This window comes from Pan paniscus, chromosome 2 (assembly GCF_029289425.2).
Source record: "Pan paniscus chromosome 2, NHGRI_mPanPan1-v2.0_pri, whole genome shotgun sequence".
NCBI classification, from domain to species: Eukaryota; Metazoa; Chordata; class Mammalia; order Primates; family Hominidae; genus Pan; species Pan paniscus.
The window spans coordinates 106,732,078-106,756,457 of NC_085926.1; the positions used below are offsets into that span (position 1 = coordinate 106,732,078).

The 24,380-nt window shown below is 39.6% G+C and overlaps 1 protein-coding gene across 1 annotated transcript; it reads right to left on the reverse strand.

Annotated features, from left to right (window-relative positions):
• Positions 1-301: 301 nt before the first annotated feature.
• On the reverse strand, positions 302-2,060 carry RETNLB (resistin like beta). Its single transcript, XM_003825063.5, has 3 exons — positions 1,709-2,060; positions 1,166-1,246; positions 302-569 (listed from the first exon to the last, which is right to left on the reverse strand). The coding sequence occupies exons 1-3, from the start codon at positions 1,833-1,835 to the stop codon at positions 442-444; spliced, it is 336 nt and encodes a 111-aa protein (XP_003825111.3). The 5' UTR covers positions 1,836-2,060; the 3' UTR covers positions 302-441.
• Positions 2,061-24,380: the final 22,320 nt, after the last annotated feature.

Sequence of the window (24,380 nt, forward strand, 5' to 3'; positions counted from 1 at the left end):
GAAAAGTCTTCTCACACATAGCTCGGAGCCTGTTATTCTAGTTGGTGAGCTCTGTAAGGGTGTGTTATTTTATTTCTCTTTACCCCATGCCAAGCAGCATGCCTGGCACAGCCATCTTTTTGTTTGAAAATGAGGGAAGTGGGGGTTTGGAGTGTCAGCTTGTTTTTCCCATTCTTCCCATATCTTTCCTAACTTCTCATCCCACTTCCCAAACTGAGATGTCACCACTGGGACACTGACAACATTTTCTGGATAGGGGAGTCCCAAGCTGGGGACAATAACAGAGATGACATAAGCACAGAGAGGTACAAAGTTTGTCTTTATTACCCAAGAATCAGGAATGGAACAAATGAAGTGGGACGTTTGAGTTAGATTTATTGGTTGGGACCCTGGTTTCATTACTGTCATGGTCACAAAACTGAGTTCTCAGCCTCCTCCCTCTCAGGTCAGGTGGCAGCAGTGGGCAGTGGTCCAGTCCACCACACTGCACTGGCAGTGGCAGGTGGTTTCCAGCTGAACATCCCACGAACCACAGCCATAGCCACAAGCACAGCCAGTGACAGCCATCCCTGCATGAGCACATGAAGCACAGACATCAGAGCTCTTGGAATTTAAGAGGAGGAAGGGCTACCCACAACCATCTTTCAACCCTGTGTAGTCAGGGGTAGAGCTAGGTTTCATGGGGCCTCAAGCTCATTCAATTTTGAGAGCTCATTTCAAGAAAAGAAATACAGAAATCACAAAAACAAATATTTGGTGCCATGAAAGAGACTCATGCAAGTGAGAGACTTGGAACTTGGGAGTTTCAGTTTTCTTCGATTTGTGATAAATTCACCTCTCTGTTGGCCCCTACCCATCAAAACAGAGGAATAGATTGGAAAGAGAAATGAAGGATGTGATCATTATGGGACAATGGAGGAGAGGAAGGGCTGAGAAACAGGGGCATGAAGTGAAGGGGTGAAAGGAAGAGGCAGAAGCCCAAGATCCCCCAGTAGCATCCTTCAGGGAAACAAGAATGGGCAAGGGGTCTCTGGGAACCAAGAGTCATGACTCAGGGTGTCAGGGTGATACAGACCTGACGTGGGGGAAGATGTAGGTGCAGGGAGATGGACAGGGGAGGATACAGGGCATCGTAGTCGCCATTCCCTCTCAGGGAGTTACTCACCAGCAGGGCAGGAGGACAGTCTGCCTTGGCTTTTGACACTAGCACACGAGAGCTTCTTGCTTATAGGAGAGGGACTGTACTCTGAGTAGGAAAGAAGAAAGGGTACATCCCATGAGCTATCCTCCCCATAATCCCCTTCCAAATTGTCTTCTACCTCGGAGGTGACACTGTGTCCAGAATCAGCCTACTCATCAGCTTTTAAGGTTAGTTTCCTCATTTTTAAAGCAGAAGTAATAGTTGTCCTTACCTCCTAAAATGGTTGTGGGAATTAAATGAAATAATCTACATAAAACTTGGATTATACCTGGTTCATAATGAGTGTTCATAAATTACAGCTACCATTCTCCTCCACTTCTTCCTCCTCATCAGGAAAACCTCAGCTTTTAGCCAAGACTTCAAACACGGGTAGGGTAGTGTAGAAAGCCCTCATCAGGGGTTGGGCTTTGTTGGGATCTTGGGATGGGATAGAGACAAAGCTAGAGTTTAAGAACAGGAGAAATGAGCAAGGGCCAACCCCCCGCTTCCCCTACCCCAGTCAGTTACCTAGACTGTTGAGAACATCCTTGATCTTCTTATCCATGACAGAGTCTAAGGAACACTGAGTACTCCCTGGGTTGATCAGCTGGAGAAGGGGGATCAGGATGAGAAGAAGGCAAGAGGACGGCCCCATCCTGTACAGAGTCAGTGTCCTGGGGCTGGGAGAAAAGATGGAAAGCAGCTTAGATCTCTGAGCTCCTGGGTGGTGGTGAAGGAAAGAAGACAACGTGGTTAGTTTCCAGGGAGTAAAGATGGAAGAACAGCATCATCAGTACTGGATCTCTTTAGGCAGTTTGGAGAAGCAGGTAGGGTTGCTGAAGAACAGATTTATTCACCAAAACATTCAGAGAAGGTCTACAAGGACTAGCCAGGCAAGGGTGTTTTAATACACCTGGTATTAACCTGGGCACCTTTAACATACAAGCACACACAAACATGTAAACACACTCCCAGCACACTTTCAAAGACCTGTGCCAGCTAGGGTAACAGGTGACTGTGATAAACTTTGGAGTGTTCATGAGAAGCAACAGCTGCCTTTGCTCTGGATCTCTGCCGAGGGAGTCCTCCTGCCTTTTTGTTCTCCTTCTCCTTTCTTCTTGGCAACCCGATAAGGCTAGCACCTGGGCCTTCTGTGGCCTGCCGGTATTATAGGCTTCTTGTTTGATCCTTCATCAGGAAGAGGTTACTTTGCAGTTAACAAACAAATTAATCCACCCATCATCTATCACAAACCCAAGTGTATGCTCTTTCTTCTCTCTGTTGGCTGAGGGAGGGCCCTACTTGTCACCTGTTCAGACACCATTTTATTGTCCCTGGCCAATCTCATTTGGAGGAAAGTCACAGAAGGACTAATTAATCCTGGATTAAAAATAAGGAGGTTCAGTATTTACTTAACTAGAAGCACGGTTTATGATTCCAGAGTTCTTTTGGGGGCTCATAAAGTTTCCCTTTTTCCCCCACCATTCTCAGCTAATCTTTCGATCTTGTCTCCTCATGGTCACAAGGTAGAAGGTGCCACATCCTCAGCCCAGACCCTGAGCAGGAAGGAAGGAGTGGGGCAAGGCCACTTTCTGTAGGGGCTTTACCTTTTTATTTTAAGAGCAGGATCTTTCCCTAGAAGCTCAAGAAGATTTCCCCTTACATTCCACCCTTTGGTTCTGGGTCACACAACCTCCCTTTCTGTCAGCTATGGCTGAAAAAGAGAGCTGGGCTTCACAATTCCTTATCCAAGACCTGGGGCCCAGGTATGTTTCAGAACTCAGAATGTTTCAGATTATGGAAGGTGCAAATTCTGTATATTCTGTTAAACCACCAAGGAGGTTGGGGGCAGCACTCTGCAGTCTAATGCATAAATAGCCTGATGCAAAATGTATGAATATTAATGTGGGATAAATAAAAGACCATAAAGAGCCTCACACCAGGCCATGCCAAGTTTTTCTGCCAAATGAGTTAGCCTCAAATTTAGGACAGAACATTTTCATCTTTAGAGCCTTTTAGATTTTAGAATAATGGATAAGGGATTGAGGACTTTGAGGATTCACATATGGCCAAGAGGAATGAGGATGCCATGATTCCTCATCTAGGATGGGGCATGTGGCCACCATGAATAAATAAAATTTAAAGAAGCGCAGATGAAGAAGCAGAGAAAGGGGCGATGTGTTGTGGCTCATGCCCATAATTCCAATACTTTGAGAGGCTGAGGCAGGAGGGTCTCTTGAGCACAAGAGTTCAAGACCAGCCTGGGCAACATAGTGAGACTCTATCTCTTAAAAAAAAAAAATTTACTGGGAGTGGTACCATGCATCTGTGGTCCCGGCTACTTAGGAGACTGAGGCAGGAGGATCGCTTGAGCCTCCAGGTTGCAGTGAGCTGAGATTGTTTCACTGCACTCCAGCCTGGATGACAAAGCAAGACCTTGCCTCAAAAATAAATAAAATAAAATAAAATGAGAAGCAGAAAAAGGCAGTTAGGTGACTATTCCTTGAGGCAGTCAGAGCTGGAAAAGCTGGGCTCTACCTCTGTGACCAGCCTTTCTGCCCACTTTCCTGGAGATGCCCTCTAATGAACAGCTATTACTTATACATATCTCTCTCAGGCAACTTTGAGAAATGAGGCCTAGAGATGCCAGCAAAAAGGCAAGGATGCTTCCTCAATTACCAGACAGGAGTTGAAGAGAAGAAAAATGAGACTGGAGAATAAGAAAGAGCATACACTTGGATTTGGGATACATGATGGGTTGATTAATTTGTTTGCTAATTCAATGAAAATTTGTAGAGCTTCTCTTTACCAGCTCTAGCTCTGGTGACTCAGTGGTGGACAACGTAGACAAGCTCTTTGCCCTTTTGTTATAGGGGAGATAAATACAGTGTATATATACATATATATATGTATATATACACACACATATATGTATATACACTGTATTTATATATATGTATGTATGTGTATACATATATATGTATGTATGTGTATACATATATATGTATGTATGTGTATACATATATAGTATGTATGTGTATACATATATATGTATGTATGTGTATACATATATATGTATGTATGTGTATACATATATATGTATGTATGTGTATACATATATATGTATGTGTATACATATATATGTATGTGTATACATATATATGTATGTGTATACATATATGTATGTGTATACATATATATGTATGTGTATACATATATATGTATGTGTATACATATATATGTATGTGTATACATATATGTATGTGTATACATATATGTATGTGTATACATATATGTATGTGTATACATATATGTATGTGTATACATATATATGTATGTGTATACATATATATGTGTATACATATATGTATGTGTATACATATATGTATGTGTATACATATATGTATGTGTATACATATATGTATGTGTATACATATATGTATGTGTATACATATATATGTATGTGTATACATATATATGTATGTGTATACATATATGTATGTGTATACATATATATGTATGTGTATACATATATGTATGTGTATACATATATATGTATGTGTATACATATATATGTATGTATGTGTATACAAATATATGTATGTATGTGTATACAAATATATGTATGTATGTGTATACATATATATGTATGTATGTGTATACAAATATATGTATGTGTATACAAATATATGTATGTATGTGTATACATATATGTATGTATGTGTATACATATATGTATGTATGTGTATACATATATATGTATGTATGTGTATACATATATATGTATGTATGTGTATACATATATATGTATGTATGTGTATACATATATATGTATGTATGTGTATACATATATATGTATGTATGTGTATACAAATATATGTATGTATGTGTATGCATATATATGTATGTATGTGTATGCATATATATGTATGTATGTGTATGCATATATATGTATGTATGTGTATGCATATATATGTATGTATGTGTATGCATATATATGTATGTATGTGTATGCATATATATGTATGTATGTGTATACATATATATGTATGTATGTGTATACATATATATGTATGTATGTGTATACATATATATGTATGTATGTGTATACATATATGTATGTGTATGCATATATATGTATGTATGTGTATACATATGTATGTATGTATGTGTATACATATGTATGTACGTATGTGTATACATATATATGTACGTATGTGTATACATATATATGTATGTATATATAGTCAAGTATTGAGAAATGCTCTAAAGAAAAATAAGTCAAGACAAGGCAATAGAGTGTGCCACTGTGCTATTGCCCATAATGCAGTATGTTCAGGAAAGGTGTCTCAGAAAAGGTAACAATGACCTGAAGAAGTGAGGGGGTGAGTCATAGGAAAATCTGGGACAAATGTTCTAGCCTGTGGAACAAGTATAAAGAGCCCACGGCAGAGAGTTGGTTAGTGTGTTGAAGGAATGACAACAATGGCAATATGGCCAGAATGAAGTATAGGGGGAAGGCCAGAGAAGAAGTCAGAGAGCTGACCAGGGCCAGATTATATAGAGCTTGTAAGCCAATGTAAGGGCTTTGGGTTTTATTATAAATTTGACAGCAAATTATTGTAGTGTTTTGTTCAGGGGAGTGACATAAAATGATTTATGGTTTTCTGATGTTTAATTTTTCTTTTTTTTTTGGAGATAGGGTCTAGTTCTGTCGCCCAAGCTGGAGTGCAGTGGTGTGATCATGGCATGGCAGCCTCAAACTCCTGGGCTCAAGTGATCCTTGTGCCTAAGCCTTCCAAGTAGCTGGGACTATAATAGTGTGCCATCATACCCAGCTATTTAAAAAAAAAATTTTTTTTGTAGAGACAAGGCCTTATTATGTTGCCTAAGCTAGTCTTGAATGCCTGAGCTCAAGTGATCCCCCCATCTCGCTTCCCAAAGGTGAAATTACTGGTGTGACCCACTGTGCCTGGCCCTGATTAATGTTTTATGAAGCTTACTATGGCCACTGTGGAAGAGATACCGTGGAGGGAAAACAGGTAAGACGTAAGCAGGGAAAGCAGGCAGCAGCAGGCTTCTACAGAGTTCTAGGTCTTGGAGAGTAATCAAGGAAGGAGTGCGAACCGAGCCTCCATAGGGTTTGCTGATGTATGCAAGGTGTAGAAGAAATAGAGAAGTACAGATCTAGAGTTTTGTTTTGAATAACTTATTGAAGAGTGCTGCTACTTACTGAAATGGGGTTCCCTGGGAGAACAGTAGATATGGTGGGAACATAAAATCATATTTGATCATAGTAAATTTAATGTACCTATTAGAAATGTAGGGGGAGCTGTGGCATACAGAGTTAGGTATACAAATCTGGGGTTCAGGGAAACAGTAAGAGTTGGAGATATAAATTTGTGAGTAATCAGTACACAGGTGGATCTATGTGCAGAGATACTCTCATAGGAAAAAAGAAATCTATTTGTTTTTAGTGAAGCACATAAAGAAAGCAGAAGACTGGGCAGTGGATGAGCAGAAACATGTAAGTTTAGAAACATGAATTAAGCTGCATTGACTAATCAATATGTTGGGAATAGCAAGGAAAGAGAAGAGGACAGGCACACTCAAGAGTGCTCCTGGGTTACAATGAGCTTGGACAGCAGGGATAGTGGCCACCTCCGGGGAACACTTGTAGTCAGTGGCATGTTTAGCATACTTGACACCCAGAGGGGATCACTTTTTAATACTTCTGTCCTTTATATAAAAAAATCATTTTCAGTAATAATTATGTAGTGATTACTAATAGAGCTAATTATTATTTTTGATTCCTTCTCTGGTATTAAAACAAAAAAATTAACTATCAGAAAGGATAAATTTTAACTTTAAATATATCATTTAAATTCAGTACAATATTTTACATATGAACTAAAATTTGCACTTACCAAACAAAAATATACCTCACAGTTTGCACTGTTTCAATATAAATTTTAAACACAATTAAACTTCACATAATCATATAGAATGATCAAATGGCTCTGTAATTCAAGTTGGTTTAATTTGTCTTTACAATCACTGGGCTACATTATTTCTTTAGAATCTACTGTTTAAAGGCAGGAATATGTAATAGCACAGGGATTGGAGACAAACCTTTAGAAACAAACTTGGGTATTGAATTGTTATGCTCTTACTTTAGAAATGAAGGTGTGTAGCTGAGGCCAAGTATGTTGGGGCCAACTGTATAACTGGAAGTTCTCTGAATTAATTTTCATGTAGAACACAATGTTTATTAAAATATAAATAATAAAAATGTACTAAGTTGAAGTTTACATATATATTGTTAAAACTCAACAGTAATCACAGCAATTGTTTAGAACTTCAATTCACAATGTTTTGGGGGAGGAATATTTTACCATTGATATTACTTAGAATTGCCATGCATGGTGATAATGAAAAGCAGATTAACTTTTATAGGCTTTATTATTGCTTTTGAATTCTCTATGGATAATGCACCCTGCTTCTAGCCAGCGTCCCCACCCTTGGTAGTCGCTGCTGATGGTATAAGGACATTGCCTGGGATTAGTCATTCTCTCATAGAGCTTCTACCTCAGCATTCTTGGGAAATGTTCAGAAAAACCCTATACAGGGAGAAGAAAGAAAGGTTTTTTTACTTCCAAAATTTGTAGATAAACCCAGTGGAGACTTTTAAACATTCTCCTTTCCCTTAGAGCTACCTTCTTCCTAAGACTGCACTCCTCTCCCAACGACCTAACTGTGGAGGTAACTGTAATTGTCCATAATGCAGGACGTTCAGGGAAGGTGTCTCAGAAAAGGTAACAATGACCTTTTAAATCTTATTTCCTTTCCCCCATTCGATTCTCCACTGATTATTTTGTATTTCATTTAATTTTATATACATAAAGTTTGAAAAGTTGTTAGCATAGGGCTCCAGCTGAAAAAGAAAAAAAAAAAAAAAAGAGGGACCATAAACCCGGGTATGGGCAACTGGGAAAGGTAAAGTCAGAGAAGCTGGAGATGAAGCTAACAGGCTCATCTGTTTCAGGCTAAGCTAAGGCACAGCTGTGACCATGTCCTATGACTAAGTCCTGTGACTTCTCATACATGGGAGCAGAGGGCTTCAGCGTAGAATGTGGAATTCTGAAGGTGCATAAGACAATCCATTGGCTTAGAAGTTAATATCAAAGCTTCTATTTTTATTTAGTTTTTCATTAAACATTTTCTATTTTTGTATGTTTTATCATGAACATAATGTGTCATTATATATCTCTAGTTCATTAATTACATTTGAATATAGGTTGAATTTTTTTAACTCATGATGTATCTGGAAAAAAAGGAGACCAAAAAATAAATTTCCAGAATGTTTTTGGCTAGAATTGAGGAACTCTCTGATGTGGCATTGAAGGGCTGATCATTTTTTATATTCTACAGAAATGAATCTTGTTGATTCCTATACTTTAGATACTACACAATAAATTAGTCAAATTGATATAAGACATAAAAATTGAGAATCCAGATTTGTTTTCTCATTCAGAGAGAAAGCTGACCTACCCCTGAATGGAGATTAGCCATAGGTTCTCTTGGTGACAGAATAAAATGTCCCCAAGAAATGATGTTGGAATCTGGGCAAGGGTTGTATAAAACCTGATTAAGATCCAGAGTTCTGCATCATCAAGCAGAGAAAAAAAAAATGGGTTTGTAAAACTTGACGAGCTGATGCTTTCAATTAGCTGTGAAACCATAAAGGATCCTTACCCATCAAGATTTCAATCAGGTACAAGTCTGTTAAAGAAGAAGATTGCATTCCAGTCACAAAAGGAGTGCCCTAGGGTGGCTGAGTGGATTGATGCGTCCAGTATTATTGCTTCTTAGATTGCTGGAAAATGTCTAATAAAGGCAACAGTTTTGTTCCTGGCAGTATTCATTGTAAAGTTACTTATGGTAATACTTGGCTAACTGGTTCAGCTGTTAGATGTGCACAAAAGCAGAGGTGAGAGATAGAGATACTCGGTGGAGAATGATTACAAGAAGGAACACTGGGGAAGGGATAATGAGAGAGGAGAGTTGGGAGAAGGAGAGAATGGAGAAAGGAGGTAAAAAGAAAGAGAAAAGTGTGGTGGAGGCTAGAGAAGCCACAGGCCCTTGCACTTTCCTTGAAGAGCAGTGTTTCAGGCTGGGTGCGGTGGCTCACGCCTGTAATCCCTACAATTTGAGAGGCCAAGGTGGGTGGGTAGCCTGAGGTCAGGAGTTCAAGACCAGCCTGGCCAACATGATGAAACCCCGTCTCTACTAAAAATACAAAAAAATTAGCTGAGCATGGTGGTGCATGCCTGTAATCCCAACTACTCAGGAGGCTGAGGCAGGAGAATCACTTGAACCCTGGAGGCGGAGGTTGCAGTGAGCCGAGATCGCACCACTGCACTCCAGCCTGGGAAACAAGAGCAAAACTCCATCTCAAAAAAAAAACAAAAAAAGAGTAGTGTTTCAGTAAACTGGTTTAAGGGCAACATAGACAATCCCTGCATTAGTAGATTCACCTGGGGATCACCTGTCAGGGAAGTCATCCTAGCTCAGTGCGCTTTTCCCCACTTGGCATCTGTGTGTAGGCTAAAAAGAAGCCACAGAGGATCCCAGGGTTCTGATTCAGGAAGGAGATGGGTCTGGATGGAGATTGCCAGGAATCCCTATGAAAGAGTACAGACCCGCAGAAACTGCTAGAGGAGGGAATAAAAGGTAATGGGCTATCAAAATGCCTTTTGGTAGTATCACTCCTGCCATATTTTTATGAGCAGACACTCAATTGTTTGACTCTCCAATCAGTGCTTTTTGAAAGAGACTTCCTTTGTCTGCCAGTGAAATGCTCCATGGGTCATAACTCAGTTTAGGAGCCATGTGCCCTTTAATTCTCTAATGTTTTAAGAGGATAGCTGAACTGATTAGGGACATTTTATATATTTATATATACATAATTTTATTTTATATATATAAGTTGTATTTATATATAAGTATATACATGTAAATTTTATTTATATATAAATATAAATATATTTAAATATATAAATATAAATTTTTTATATATATATATATATACACACACACAAATTACAATCATGCATTGCTTCATGGTGGGGATGCATTCTGAGAAATGTAAGTTAGGCAGTTTCATCATTGTGCAAACATCACAAACTTACCCAAACCTAGATGGCGTGGCTCACTGCATACCTGGGCTATATGATGTAGCCTATTGTTCCTGGCTACAAACCTGTATAGCATGTTACTCATACTGAATCCTGGAGGCAACTGTAACACAATGGTAAGTATCTGTGTATCTAAACATAGGAAAGGTACAGTAACAATACAGTAGAAAAGATTTAAAAAATGGTACACCTGTAGAGGGCACTTACCATGAATGAAGCTTGCGAAACTGAAAGTTGTTCTAGGAGAGTAAATAGAAAGTGAATATGGGCCGGGCGCGGTGGCTCAAGCCTGTAATCCCAGCACTTTGGGAGGCCGAGGCGGGCGGATAACAAGGTAAGGAGATCGAGACCATCCTGGCTAACACGGTGAAACCCCGTCTCTACTAAAAATACAAAAAAGTAGCCGGGCGTGGTGGCGGGCGCCTGTAGTCCCAGCTACTCGGGAGGCTGAGGCAGGAGAATGGCGTGAACCCAGGAGGCGGAGCTTGCAGTGAGCCGAGATCATGCCACTGGACTCTAGCCTGGGTGAAAGAGCGAGACTCTGTCTCACAAAATAAAAAATAAAAAAAAAAAGAAAGTGAATATGAAAGCATGAAAGCCTAGGACATTACTATACACTACTGTAGACTTTATAAACACTGGAAACTTGTTATACTAAATTTATTTTTTAAATTCTTCAATAATAAATTTTAGCCTCCTATGACTTTTTTACTTTACAAACTTTTATATTCTTTTAAACTTTTTGACTCTTTTGTAATAGCACTTAGCTTAAAATAAAATCACATTGTACAGCTGTACACAAATATTTTCTTTCTGTATATCCTTACTATATATGCTTTTTCTATTTTTCAAATTTTTAATTTCTTTTTTACTTTTTAAACTTTTTTGGTTAAAAACAAAGACACCAATACACACATTAGCCTATGCCTACACAGGGAGCAGATAGTCAGTATCATGTATTTCACCTCCACATCCTATCCCACTGGAAGGTCTTCAGGGACAGTAACATGCATTGAGCTGTCATTTCCTATGATAACAATGTCTTCTGGAATTCTTCCTGAAGGACCTGCCTGAGGCTGCTTTACAGCTAACTTAAAAAAAAAATTAAGTAGAAGAAATACACTCTAAAATAGTGATGAAAGTATAGTAGAGAAAATATATAAACCAGTGACATGGTCATTTATTATCATTATCAAGTATTATGTACTGCACTTCATTGTATGTGTTCTATATAGCTGGCAGCACAGTAGGTTTCTTTACACCAGCATCACCATAAACACGTGAGCAATGTGTTGTACATGGGCGGAGGAGAGAGAGACAGAGAGAGAGAGAGAGAAGAAGGAGAGTGAGAGAGGAAGAAAGAGCGAGTGAGGGAGAGAAATTCCATAACAAAATTGACTTACATACATTGTAATGACGTTGTTGTTTGGCAGGGTAATTGGGTATACGTGGTAAGCAATTAACATAATTAATAAATATGACTTTCCAGAGTAATATTTATTAATTTTTGGTTTTGGGTTGTTGCTTTCTATGTATGGACACTTATGAAGTGTCCATGTTGATAGTATTTTCTGATACCAGGTGTTATCTCATTTTCATTATAATCACTGAATCAGATGTAACTGATATATCATCTTCCCATGTAACTAGGAATAGAAAATGGAATTGGGGGACTACCTGAATACTCTTTTGATTTGCTGTACTGTTATGATTTCTGCATACTGACCTGTTCACTCAGGGGAGGGTTTGTAAAGTGGTCAAAGAGATTTCTGGAAGAAAAGGGATAGAGACTCCAACACATTTCACTTTGAAGTTCATATTTTTTAGAATCTTATGTTTAGAATAAGACTTTATAGCATTGAGATACTTAACACTCAAAGTCTGAGGATTGAGATGGTACTGTTTGAGTTCTGTTAACACAAATGGACACCAAGATCTCAAACTGGGGACACATAACAAAGGATGAGGGAGTCTAGACTGGGAGACCTGGGCTCATCACCAGGAATTAGTCTCACTATGGAAGACTGGTTCTGGCAAATCCTGTGACCAAGCCTAAAATCCTCATTGGTATTGATCATGATTTGATAGCCAATATAACTTAGGCAGTTCTGTAATAGAGGGTGCTTGTTAAACTACGCATTGGAAAAAAGGCACAATTCTAACTTGTTCATTCTTAGTAGTGAGACAAACTTAACGCCATACATGACTTAAAGTTTAAGGATTATTGGAGTCTCGCTGCAGCACATCATAGGGTCATAGCTCTCATGGTTAGATACCATAAGTTTTCTCTTCCATGCCTAGTTGTTTGTTTATTTTCCCTAATGCTTTACTAAATTTTAAGTTACCTGAGAGCAAGAATTATTTCTCAATTATTTTCTATATCTCCAGCACCCACCAATAGCTAGCACATGGCAGGTGCCAATAGTTGTTGGTTGGTTGAATAAGTGAATACATGAATGTTGGCTTAAAATCTTTTATCTTTTTGGTCCTACCCCTGCTTTAACTTGAGGATAAGGTAGAGTCTCTCATGCTGCCAAAGTGCACAATAAGGAATGAGGACCTTTTGTCAGTTTTTCAGGGACAGTCTCTGAGCTTGTGTTAAAAAGTTTCCACCCTGGAAACTTCAGATACAGTAATAATGAGTTGCCAAAGACTCCCTCCCTCAGTGCCAATAACGCAAGAGCTTTGCTGAGAGCCAGATAAGGGTCTCTTTGAAGCCATCTGCAGATACACTGGGGAAGTTGTGCTCTTCCTATGAAGAAAAGCCACATACATACAAAAGCATACTTGCTATCTATTCACCGATCCATTGCTGAACCACTGCAGCCTCTAGTCACAAGTCTTTCTTACAAAACACACTATACCACCATGACAGCCAGAGAGGTTCCATTTAAACCTCTGAAGTAATAATTTCAAGCTCCTTGGTAAATCAAGCGTCAAGCCAGATTTGAGGTAGGAGGTGGAACTCAACTCTGAAGATGGGGCTTGAACTCCGACGAGATTGAAGACTAGCTGAAACAGGGAAGAGGCAAAAGCACCTCTCCCTAAGACACGCCTGCCAGTGCCATGGCTGTTTACCATTGCCACGCACACCAAAAACTTACCACCCCTTTCCATGGCAATGACCTGAAAGTACCACCCTTTTCTGGAAAATTCTGAGTAACTTATCCCTTAATTTGCATCCTATTGGCACTGAGGGAGGGAATCTTTGGCAACATTCTCAAGTCTCAGAGTTTTCTTACCCAGTGGGATCTCCAGAGGTAGAGGAGAGGAAGGGCTCCCTACTGTTTTGGAAAATATTCTCAAAACCTTTGTTTATTGCCCAGAGAACTGAGAAAGTACTCAGGAATACTACACAGAAATGTTACAAAGTTCTCTGTTAACTCTCTCCTCTGAAGTCTGTATGGGGAAATTTCCAAGAAATCTTCCCAAAGCTTTTTCTTCTAGTGATCCACATATCATTACAGGAATGAAAACTTGAAGATGAGGTCCATGAGCCTGTATCTCAGGCATCAACCTAAATTCCGTATCAGAGTGTTAGAATTCCCAGGGCCCTTGGAGATAATCTAATTCTACCCTATCACTTAAAAGACAACCAATCCAAGACTGAGATGGACGTTATAAATTACCTAAGGTCAAAAATGAGCAATCTTGTAGACATAGAACGGGGAGTAGAGCCCAGGTCTCTCAGCTGCATTGCATTGTACTTTGTACAATGTAGTCTTGCTTCTCTAAGACCAAATGAAATCTAAGAGAAAAGATGATACATTGTCTTGGCTAATTTTAAGTACATTTCACATTTCAGAGGGTCATTGACCATAAAAGAATAAAGTCAAGTAAGCTATGCAGCCAAAAATTGTGATGCAATAATATAAATGCAAAAATAAAATGAAATAGCAAAGTTATTCCTTTTTCTGGATGCAAGACTTCCTGAGACCACTGGAGAATGAAGGCAGCACAGATTTAGTTTCACAGGTTGTGTTCAAAGCTGTTTTCAAAGCCAGATGTCTGGTGATGGATGTCGACTCTCTTTTCTCCTACTGGGTAATTGATATTTATTATAAAACTAAACAGGAACATGCAGGGCTTGGGGAAAATAATTCTGGCAACTGCTAGTTTCAATATTCAGTTTTTGCAGTTCATCTCCCCCAAGCATGTTCCTCATAGATGTCATACTCACTGACATATCCCTCTGCAATCAGTCTCTATTATTATTATTTTGTCTCTTCCATGTTGAGCCCTGGCCAAGAGCCCTGAGCAGGGCATGAAAATTCAAGGATGTGTTAGCAAATAGAAGGACCATGATCTATTGCCACATGCAGAAACCTGGGGGCTGTATTCACAGGTCAATCTAGGAGTTGGGCCCCTCTCTTTTCCTGCTTGAGTTAAGAATTCCTGGCACAGAATTAAAGAAAGAATTTAAACCACTGGCTCTTGGGGAAGCTTCCTGATGCCAACCAAGACATCTGAGGTGTGACCTCAGTACTTCCTATTGGCATCAAGTTTGGCACAGGCTTCATGATATTTGAACTTTCCTTAGTCTTGACAGCGTTGGAATTTTGTCGGTCCTCTGAGTTCTCATTCACCTCACTCTACTGTCAGGAAATCATAGGTTATACTTACACAAATCTGGCAACACCTCAGGATATTTTGGGAACTGTCACTCTTTGTTGGCATGGAACCTGTACCAACTGCTCTTTGTGGAGTCTGGCCTGGGCATCTGGTGCTAGGATTGGAGATCTGGGCAAAATTTAAGAGCTGGAAAAATCAGAGTGACTACAACCCTTGCTCTCAAACTTCTCTTGGAGAAGTTTTTCATTAAGGTCAAGTTCCAAGCATGGCACTTGGACCAGGACTCAGAACCCAAGAAGTCAAGAGTTGAGCAGACCTTGGTACAAAGTAAGTATCAGAGCAAGATAGGAAGCAAAGGAAGAAGGTCTAACCATACAAAGCTGCAAATTTTGCCTAAAGAGTTTGGCCTGCATAATATTTTGAGGAAAGTTAAGTTAATTGCCCATATTTAACTCATAATGTGAGAATAGGATATCTCACATTCAAGTCCAGACTTCCATCTCCTCTTGCTGCACCTCGTAGGTCCTCAGCCCAGGCAAGAGAAGACTATCCTATCTGGAGCTTTCTCTTCAACCACTTAACTCATTCCAGAGGAAAATGCTCATTCTAGGTTTGCATTTTTTGGTACTCATATGCCATTTCTTTTTCGTTTTCCTAAATAGAATACAAGGAACACACACTATCCTTTCCTCTGTGTTTTCTTCCTGAGAAACTATTATTTAAACCAAATATTGGTACTTGAGAAACAGAGAATTCCACCTGACATTTTGGATGTTGCCTCTATTCATGTTATGAATTTTTTTCTTACTAAATCCTTCCTTCAAATAACATGCTTAGGCTTGTTCTTGGGGGAGAAATAACATTTGAAGGCTCACATTTGGTTTTAGTGTTGCTATTTTAAGAAACTAAAACAGGTTTTTCTAACAGTTTTTTAAACAAAAGCTTCCCTTTTTAGCATCAGCTTTTGTGATAGTTGTCATACTTTTTAGTATCCATTAAGAAAACATTTTTCCTATTCATGTATCGTATCAAATATTTATTGAGTGACCATTATGGGGCCAGGCATTAGGATACCAACAAAACAAATATATTCTCTGTCCTCGTGGAGATTATAGTATAATGAGAGAGAAAAACACTAAATATTAAACAATGATTCACAAAATTATTACATGATTACCATTGGGTAAGGGTTAGGATGAAGAAGTAGGAGGGGGTCTTCCCTGTGGAAAGTGACATCTTCATGACGTAAAGATGAGCAGAACTTAGTCCGGCATCTTACTCCATCTAGTCTGCTGTAAGAAAATACCTTAGACTGTGTAGTTCATAAATGAAACTCACAGTTCTGAAGGCTGGGAAGTTCAGGACCAAAGCACTGGCAGATTCAGTGTCTGGTGAGGACCTGTGTCTCATAGATAGCACCTTCTATGTGTCCTTATGTGGCAGAAGCGGAAACAGGCTTCCTCAAGCCTCTTCTATAAGGGCACTAATGCCATTCATGAAGGCTGGCCTCATAACCCAGTCACCTCTCAAAGGCCCCCCTGCTTCACAACATCACCTTGGGCCTTAGGTTTCAACATAAGAGTTTTGTGGGGGGGCACAAACATTCAGTCCCCAGCCCCTGGTATGGGGAAGTGCAAAGGCCCAGGGAAAGAAGCATGACCTCCCACAGTGAGGCTTCTGAATGGAAACAGCACAAGCTGGGGTGGGAGAGACGCATTCCGCTTAGATGGAACTCGACTGCCTAAGAAACTATTGGACAGAACCAGATTTTTACATGCCAAACAAAAGGGCCTATGTGATTATTTCTAGAGTACTCAGAAAATCAATACGACATGCCTGAGAGTTCATCCAGGAACGGAGAAAAGAGTAAGTCCAAAAATGTAGGTTCAAAGGTCCATGGGAGAAGGAATTAAATTGCTTAATATTTTCACACTATCAGGTCTTGCTTATTTGGTATGAGTTAGTAGGATTTTTTTGTGTGTTAAAAATTTGCATTTAGAAGGCATTACCTGGCTACCATGTGGAGAATGGATTGGAAGGGAGCAAGAATACATTAAGGGAGACCCTGAGGAGTGATCAGTAATCTTTGTGAAAGATGATGGAAGTCTGGAGGAGAGTGATAGCAGGAGAATTGAAAGGAGTGCAGGCCCTTGAGATATAAATATAAATATGTAACAACAAACTGCTTATGAATTCAGTAACACTTTTACATGTTTGTGTTTATTGTATCAGCATTCATATACCTTTGAAAAATATTAAAATACTTTGTGGTAGTTTGGGTCCTTGGAGTTGCAGCTACCAAGATGGGATTAAACACAAGGATTTTATTAGGGGCAATAGCCCCCAAGGAAAGGAAATAGGGAGAGGGTGGGGCAGCCTGGGAGAGCCATGACATCCCAATTCAAGTTTGACCTGTAGTGAGGGGTTGAGGGAGATTGGGTGGCAGCATCCTAGCATGCAGTGTAGGCATTGAGGGGTCCTTGAACCAAAGGTCCACAAAGGAAGCCTATCTCCCAGGAATGAGCCTGCCCTAGTACCCCCACTGTGCTCAGCTCCATGCACAGATGGTGTATTAGTCCGTTCTCACACTGCTGTAAAGAACTACCTGACACTGGGTAATTTGTGAAGAAAATAGGTTTAATTGACTCACAGTTCCACAGGTTTAACAGAAAGCATGAATGCAAAACCTCAGGAAACTTACAATCATGGTGGAAGGCAAGGGGGATGCAAGCACCTTCTTCACATGGCAGCAGGAGAGAGAAAGCGTGCAAAGAGGGATGTGCCACACATGTTTAAACTATCAAATCTCATGAGAACTCACTCACTATCATGAGAATAGCAAGGGGGAAATCTGTCCTCATGATCCAGTCACTATCCATCAGGCCCCTCCTCTGACACGTGGGGATTACAATTCGACAAGAGATTTGGGTGGGGACACAGAGCCAAACCGTATCAGATGGGTTTCAAAGAACCGTAACTGGGGCCCTCGGTATATTACACTCCTTGTAGGAGTCAGTCTTGCATTCTCAAGGCCACCATACCTTTTTTTTTTTTTTTTTTTTTGAGACAGGGTCTCACTCTGTCACCCAGGCTGGAGTGCAGTGGCATGGTCTCGGCTCACTGCAACCTCTGCCTTCTGGGTTCAAGCGATTCTCCTGCCTCAGTCTCCATAGTACCTGGGACCACAGGCACCCGCCACTGTGCCTGGCTAATTTTTGTATTTTTAGTAGAGACGGGTTTCACCATGTTGGCCAGGCTGGTCTCGAACTCCTGACCTCACGTGATCCACCCACCTCAGCCTCCCAAAGTGCTGGGATTACAGGCGTGAGCCACTGCGCCCAGCCCACTGCACACTTCTATATTTGCATTTTATTTACTCAGGCTACAGCTTGACCCTGAGGATTTCCTGCAATAGCTCTGAGGTCTCTCATCACTTGCAACAACTCAGAGACTCACAAAGAGCTGGGAGATTCTGAAGCAGAGTGGGTATATCCCATTGTCTCTCACATCTGTCTTTTCCTGCTTTTTATTTACCTGATATTTCTACACATTCTTCTCTCCTACAAATCTTCTCACATCCAGCATATCAAATTCACAATTCACAGACAATTCCTCTTTGTGTGAAAACGGAAACCATTTTTCTGATTTTCCATTCCCTGACTTCTTTTCTCTTCCCCCTCACCCTGTCCTAACTCCCCTTTTCTGCCTTGCCAGTTTCCAGCCTGTTATAACCCCTCATGAATGAACTTTTTCCTCTCCTCTCAGCTCTTTTCCTTTCCTCTCCCCCTTTCTCTGGCTCTAGATTTTTGGATAAAGTTAAACTTTTCCACAAAACATTAAAGCTGTGTAGCTTCTGCTGGCCTTCCTGGTGCTCTGTAATCACTTCTTGTTGATAACTTACGGCACGCTCCTCAACAACAGCCTGCATTCCCTGCACTGTCCTTAGAAAACTCAAAAAAAAAACCCTTTGAGTCTGTCTCAGAAGATGGTGTCATTTCCTACTGTCTAGCCATAGAACAAGAGGTACTCATCTTCTCAGGATCTCAGTTTCCTCATCCTTAAAATGGGCAAATTCAAGTTCAAGGATAGTGATGGCTCTGGGTGCACAATTATCATGACAGCCCATGCATATCATTTAGGAAATGTTAATCATTATTACATCTATTAATAGATTATATTACAGTATTATTATCCTCTTCCAAATCAAACGTCAATAAGCCAAGCATTGTTTAACAGGCTTTTGGGTTAACATGGCATATTTTGATGATAAAGAAACAAATCTCTTTGTCAAGGTGGCTAGTTTGCTTTGAAAGATGAAGCCTCAAAATGTTATCTCATTCTATTATGTCTCTAAGGCTGAGATAGTTAATAAATCACACCCAAACTCAGAAGCAAATAATAACCTCATACACATTTTTTCTTTTCAAAAATTATTGCTAAAATGCAATGTTCCTGGTCTTTACATTCATGTGGTATGAATAGCAGGAGAGTCTAGTCAGATATTTTGCTCTAAGTTCTTTATTTTATGCTTGCATATTACTTATTTTATTTTTATTATTTATTTATTTATTTTGGAGACGCAGTCTCACTCTGTTGCCGAGGCTGGAGTGCAGCAGCATGACCTTAGCTCACTGGAACCTCTGTCTCCTGGGTTCAAGTGATTCTCGTGCCTCAGCCTCCTGAGTAGCTGGAATTACAGGCACCCACCATTATGCTTGGCTAATTTTTGTGTTCTTAGCAGAGATGGGGTTTCGCCATGTTGGCCAGGCTGGTCTTGAACTCCTGACCTCAGGTGATCCACCTGCCTCGGCCTCCCAAAGTGCTGGGATTACAGGCATGAGCCACCATGCCCAGCCATATTACTTATTTTAGTTTTGTAAAAAAACAAACTTCCTTATTCAGTGTTGGAAATCACAACCATTAAGCAGATTACCGCATCAGTTTTTCTAGTACTGCACTAATCCTACCATAAAAATTAGCTTTTTGTCTTATTCCTCAGGACCCCTTGTTAAAACCAGACTTTTCTTATTTAGTTTTATGCACCTCTACTTCTCTCAGGCAAGTTTTTTCTACACTTACAGATTTCCCATTGTCACAAAGAAACAGCGAACATCTACAGAAGGGAAAATGTTGATAAAGTCATTTGATAAAGCATTGATCCTTCTCAACTGCTTCCATGTTTTGAGTTTGCGCTTTGTATTTGGGTCCACAAGGTCAGTTCCATTCTGGGTCTTGACTCTGAGTCAGAAGTGACATATGCTTCCATTTATTGACACCTCTATTCTACCCATTAGTATTAGTTTCCCAGGGCTGCCATGGCAAAGTATCACAGACACTGGGTGGCTCGAATAACAGAAATTCACCTCACAGTTTTGAAGGCCAGAAGACAGATCAAGGTGCTGCAGGGTGGATGTCTTTTAAGAGCCTTCTCTTTGGCTTGTAGATGGCTGTTTTCTCCCTCTGTCTTCCCATAATTTTCCTTCTGTGTGGTGTTTGTGCCCTAACCTCATCTTCTTGTAAGGACACAAGCCATATTGCATTAGGGCTACCCTAATAACCCCATTTTTAAAAGGCCCCTTCTCCAGAGACAGTCACATTCTGAGGTACTGGGAGTTAAGGCTTTTACAGATAAAAACTGGGGGGCACAATTCAGCCCATAACATAATTTTGGAGAAAACCTGGAGGAAATGTTCTTCTGTTAAAAACTGGTAGTTGCTGTCTATCAGACAGGGCGTCCAGGCAAGTCACTCAAAGTGTATATTTGAATGGAGAATCTTTTTTCACAATGAATTGTGACAAAAGTTTAATGAGACACTTTCATAAAAGTATATAAAGGTTTGTTTTGAATGCAGCAGGACAGTAAAAATAACAGACAATTTGGATCTCAAAAGGAGTGCAACAATGCCTGGGATGGAAAAATAAACTAAATGAATGTTTTATTGGCTAACATAAACATCTTTTCTCTGCTATTTCAATGCTTAGAAAATAAGATAATGAACTGTTTGTGCTGAAGAGATAATATAGTCTAAATTTCAACCAGGGAAGGACTTGGGCAGAAATGCAGGTACTGACAAACAGATGGTAAGGGGAGCTCTGTTCTGCAATCTGTGTCCTCATGAACTGAAGAAGAGTCCAGATTAGTTTCAAATCTCCTCACGTCCTTTCAGCTGTGGGGCAGCCTTCTTCTGATTGCTTAAAAGGAATCAACCCTAACAAGACATCTGAATATGAAGTTTAATGTCTGCCTCTTCCAGAAAACTATTTTGGTATCTCTTTTTGACTGGCGTACTTTCATCTTTGCATCTCTCAGTTAGTTGAACATCACACAATTCTCCTGCAGATTGTTATTGAAACAAAAACCTAAAAGAAAAAAGAACCTTAAAGACTTAGGCCAATCCTCTCCTTGATTTAAAATTACATCCAAGTACAAGTTTTAGAAAATAGCTGGAACTCTTTCAACATACATTTACCAGGAGATTTGCACTACAATTCAACTCTTTCTAGATGATCTTGGTCATATTACCCTTTATAAACCTAGGAAGCCACTCTACCACTCACCATAAAATGAAGATTTATTGTTTGTTATGGAAAACAGGTAGGATTTGCATACTGCACAATGTATTCACATGGGTGTGCAGCATTCCCAGAAAATAATTATCATTTAAACAAATAGGGCATGGAATTCTTGCAATGTTTCTGTAAAAATACTTTCTTTGTTCAAAACTATGTTTGACTACTGTTTAACATTGCATCTAGAGCGGCACTATCCAACAGAACTTCCTGTGAGGATGGATATGTTCTATAAAATCTGTACTATCCATACATAATATAGAAATTCATAATATACAAATTCAGAGAAGTGGGCCAACCTTGAACGTCTGACTCATTCATTCATTCATTTGTCAAACATTTACTGAGAGCCTGATTTGGCTTAGGTAATGTGGCTAGGCCCTGGGAATACAATGGTGAATAAGATACAGCCCCTACCCTCAAGGAACATGTGAGCTAAGAGGAACATGTACAGACAATTAGAATACTAGAGGATGTCTGTAAGTTTTATGGTGGTGGTTACAGGGTCCTGAGGAAAAGTACAGAGACACCCAACCTAGCGAGGGGAGAAGGATCCAGGGTTCAAGAGTTGGAATATGCTATGTACTTTAATTAATTTTCCACAGTAAATGTGGCCTCATCCCCATTTTGCAAGTGAAAAAACTTAGTCTCAAAAGCTGCAGTGATTTACCCAAGTCCACATGAAATCTACTCAACTAGGTAACTTTGGTGGCCAAAAACCATGTGATTGCTACTGCTGTCCCAAAATATCAGTGGACATTTCTTTTAAGAAGCTTTTCAAAATTGCCCATCTTCTGCTTGTTGTTATAAAAATAAGGAAGAGATTTTCAAATAAGGTAAGAACAGTGAGGCGACTCCTGTAGTATTCTATGTTAACAAATGATTTGTTAGTTAATTGTATATGTAAAGACATCTTACTTAGAGTTTATTAGATTTTATGTTTGTCATTATTCCATCAAAAATAATAGATATTATTAACTTGGTTAGAAAGCAGTACTTCAACTTAGACAATTTCTATTCATAGAATACTTCCTGGAAAGTTGAAGGTACAAAGTTTTTCTATATTTCCTCATGAGAACACTTCCAATGACATTACATCTTTGTTTCTGGTCATAGTTCCTTAATCAGATGGCTTTTACAATTTTTCCATCTGTTGTCTAAATCTCCTCCTACATTTAGAGAAACTATAAACAACCCATCCATCGTATAACTCACTAAATGAGACTGAACACATTGTCAAGATGATTTTTTGAAGAAGTAAGGGAAATGTTCAATTTATCAAGACATTTTCCAGGAAAGCATATTTATTCATCAAGTTGGGCATGTGTGCTCTCTATTATAATATGTCACCAAAAATTATGTGAATGAACTGAATCCTTATCAAACATTTTTGACTGTGGATTGACCAGAAGTCTAATGCAGAATGGAAAATACCCTTGGAAACATTTGCTTAATGAAAAATGTTAATCATCCTCCATTCTCCCTTCCATCTCTCTCTTTTTTTTTCTTTTTTGTAAAAATCATGCTGAGATTCAATAGTAACTACGTATAAAAGAATTTGTTTTCTCTCATGTAGTACTTGCATAAATTCCTAATATTTGGGACATGACATTTGAGGACAAACGTGCTTTGATTCTACCAAACTGCTTTCCTTTATACTTGTACTGCTGAGAAGTAAGTGAGTTTTTGGGACTCCATTCTTGAGTTTTGCAAATCTATATGATGAAAGAATTGATCAAAACAGATTATTCTTCAATGAGTTCTTAGAAACACAGAGATATTTTGAAAGAATCTAAAGTTAAATAGAAGCCACAGATAGTGAAAACAGTCTCTGAATGGCAGAATTCAAGTTTCTAAGACAGGAAGGTGGGAAGAGAGGGGATGGAAAAAGAACAAACATTTTTATTTTTGGCACCTGTAACGTCAGAAAAGGAAGAGGAAAAGTAGATTAAGTTTGTGACAGTTTCATCATCAGCAGGGCCATAAACTCAGTATTATAGTTATGTAAGAATGCTAGCCATTTATGATTACCTCTCATGGTTCAGTATGGGGGGTTCAGCTAGAAAGGTCTCACCAGGGGTTGCTTATGCAGTTGTAGTCAAGTGTTGGCATCTGAAAACTCAACTGAGGTGGGTGCTCCAGAGGGATCCCTCACATTGTTGGCATTTGGCTGGCTTAGATGGGGCTATTAATTTGAGTACCACATGTCCTTTTTCATGAGCTTGGGCTTCCCTCAGCATGGTGGCTGCATTTACAAAAATAGTTTCACAAGAGCAAGTAAGAGACCCAAGTGGAAGCTGCAAAGGTTCCTGTCACTTAGCCCTGCAAATGCATCATATCACTTCCACCACCTTCTGTTAGTCAAGTAAGTCATTAAATTCAGATCAGATTCAGAGGGAAACTGATGGGGAATGGAAGAACACATTGCAGAGGAGCATGTGTGAAGGCTGATCTTATTACATCCATCTTTGGAAAATACCATTTGTTACAGTCTGGACACACATTTCACACATCTCTTACATGCAAAATACAATTACTTCCAAAGTCTTATCAGCTCCAAATCCAGATCTTGTCATGAGATCAAGTCCCAGTTGGTTAAGGATTCTTTGGTCTGGGTGTGGTTCTTCAAGCACAACTCCTTGGGGCCAGTTCTTTATCTCCTCCTCTGCTGTGGTTGCCCCACCAACCTCTCTGAGGGTGGCACAATGGATAGGGAGGAAGGTGAAGGGGGCCAGAATGTTACCTGTAGCACTGTCCTAAGAATATTGTGTATGCCCTGGGCCTGGTAGATGTTTGATCCTGTCCCTTTTTCTGTGGGCACTTTTGTGAAGTCCTTAGCCTCTCCTACTGAGCCCCTCTGA

What these genes read in the sequence shown, in the direction of transcription:
- RETNLB (XM_003825063.5), bottom strand. Translation starts at nt 1,835, where the DNA reads ATGGGGCCGTCCTCTTGCCTTCTTCTCATCCTGATCCCCCTTCTCCAG. An exon ending in GGATGTTCTCAACAGTCTAG is followed by an intron (nt 1,247 to 1,708) that starts GTAACTGACTGG and finishes TTTCCTACTCAG; the next exon opens with AGTACAGTCCCTCTCCTATA. An exon ending in ACTGTCCTCCTGCCCTGCTG is followed by an intron (nt 570 to 1,165) that starts GTGAGTAACTCC and finishes GTGCTCATGCAG; the next exon opens with GGATGGCTGTCACTGGCTGT.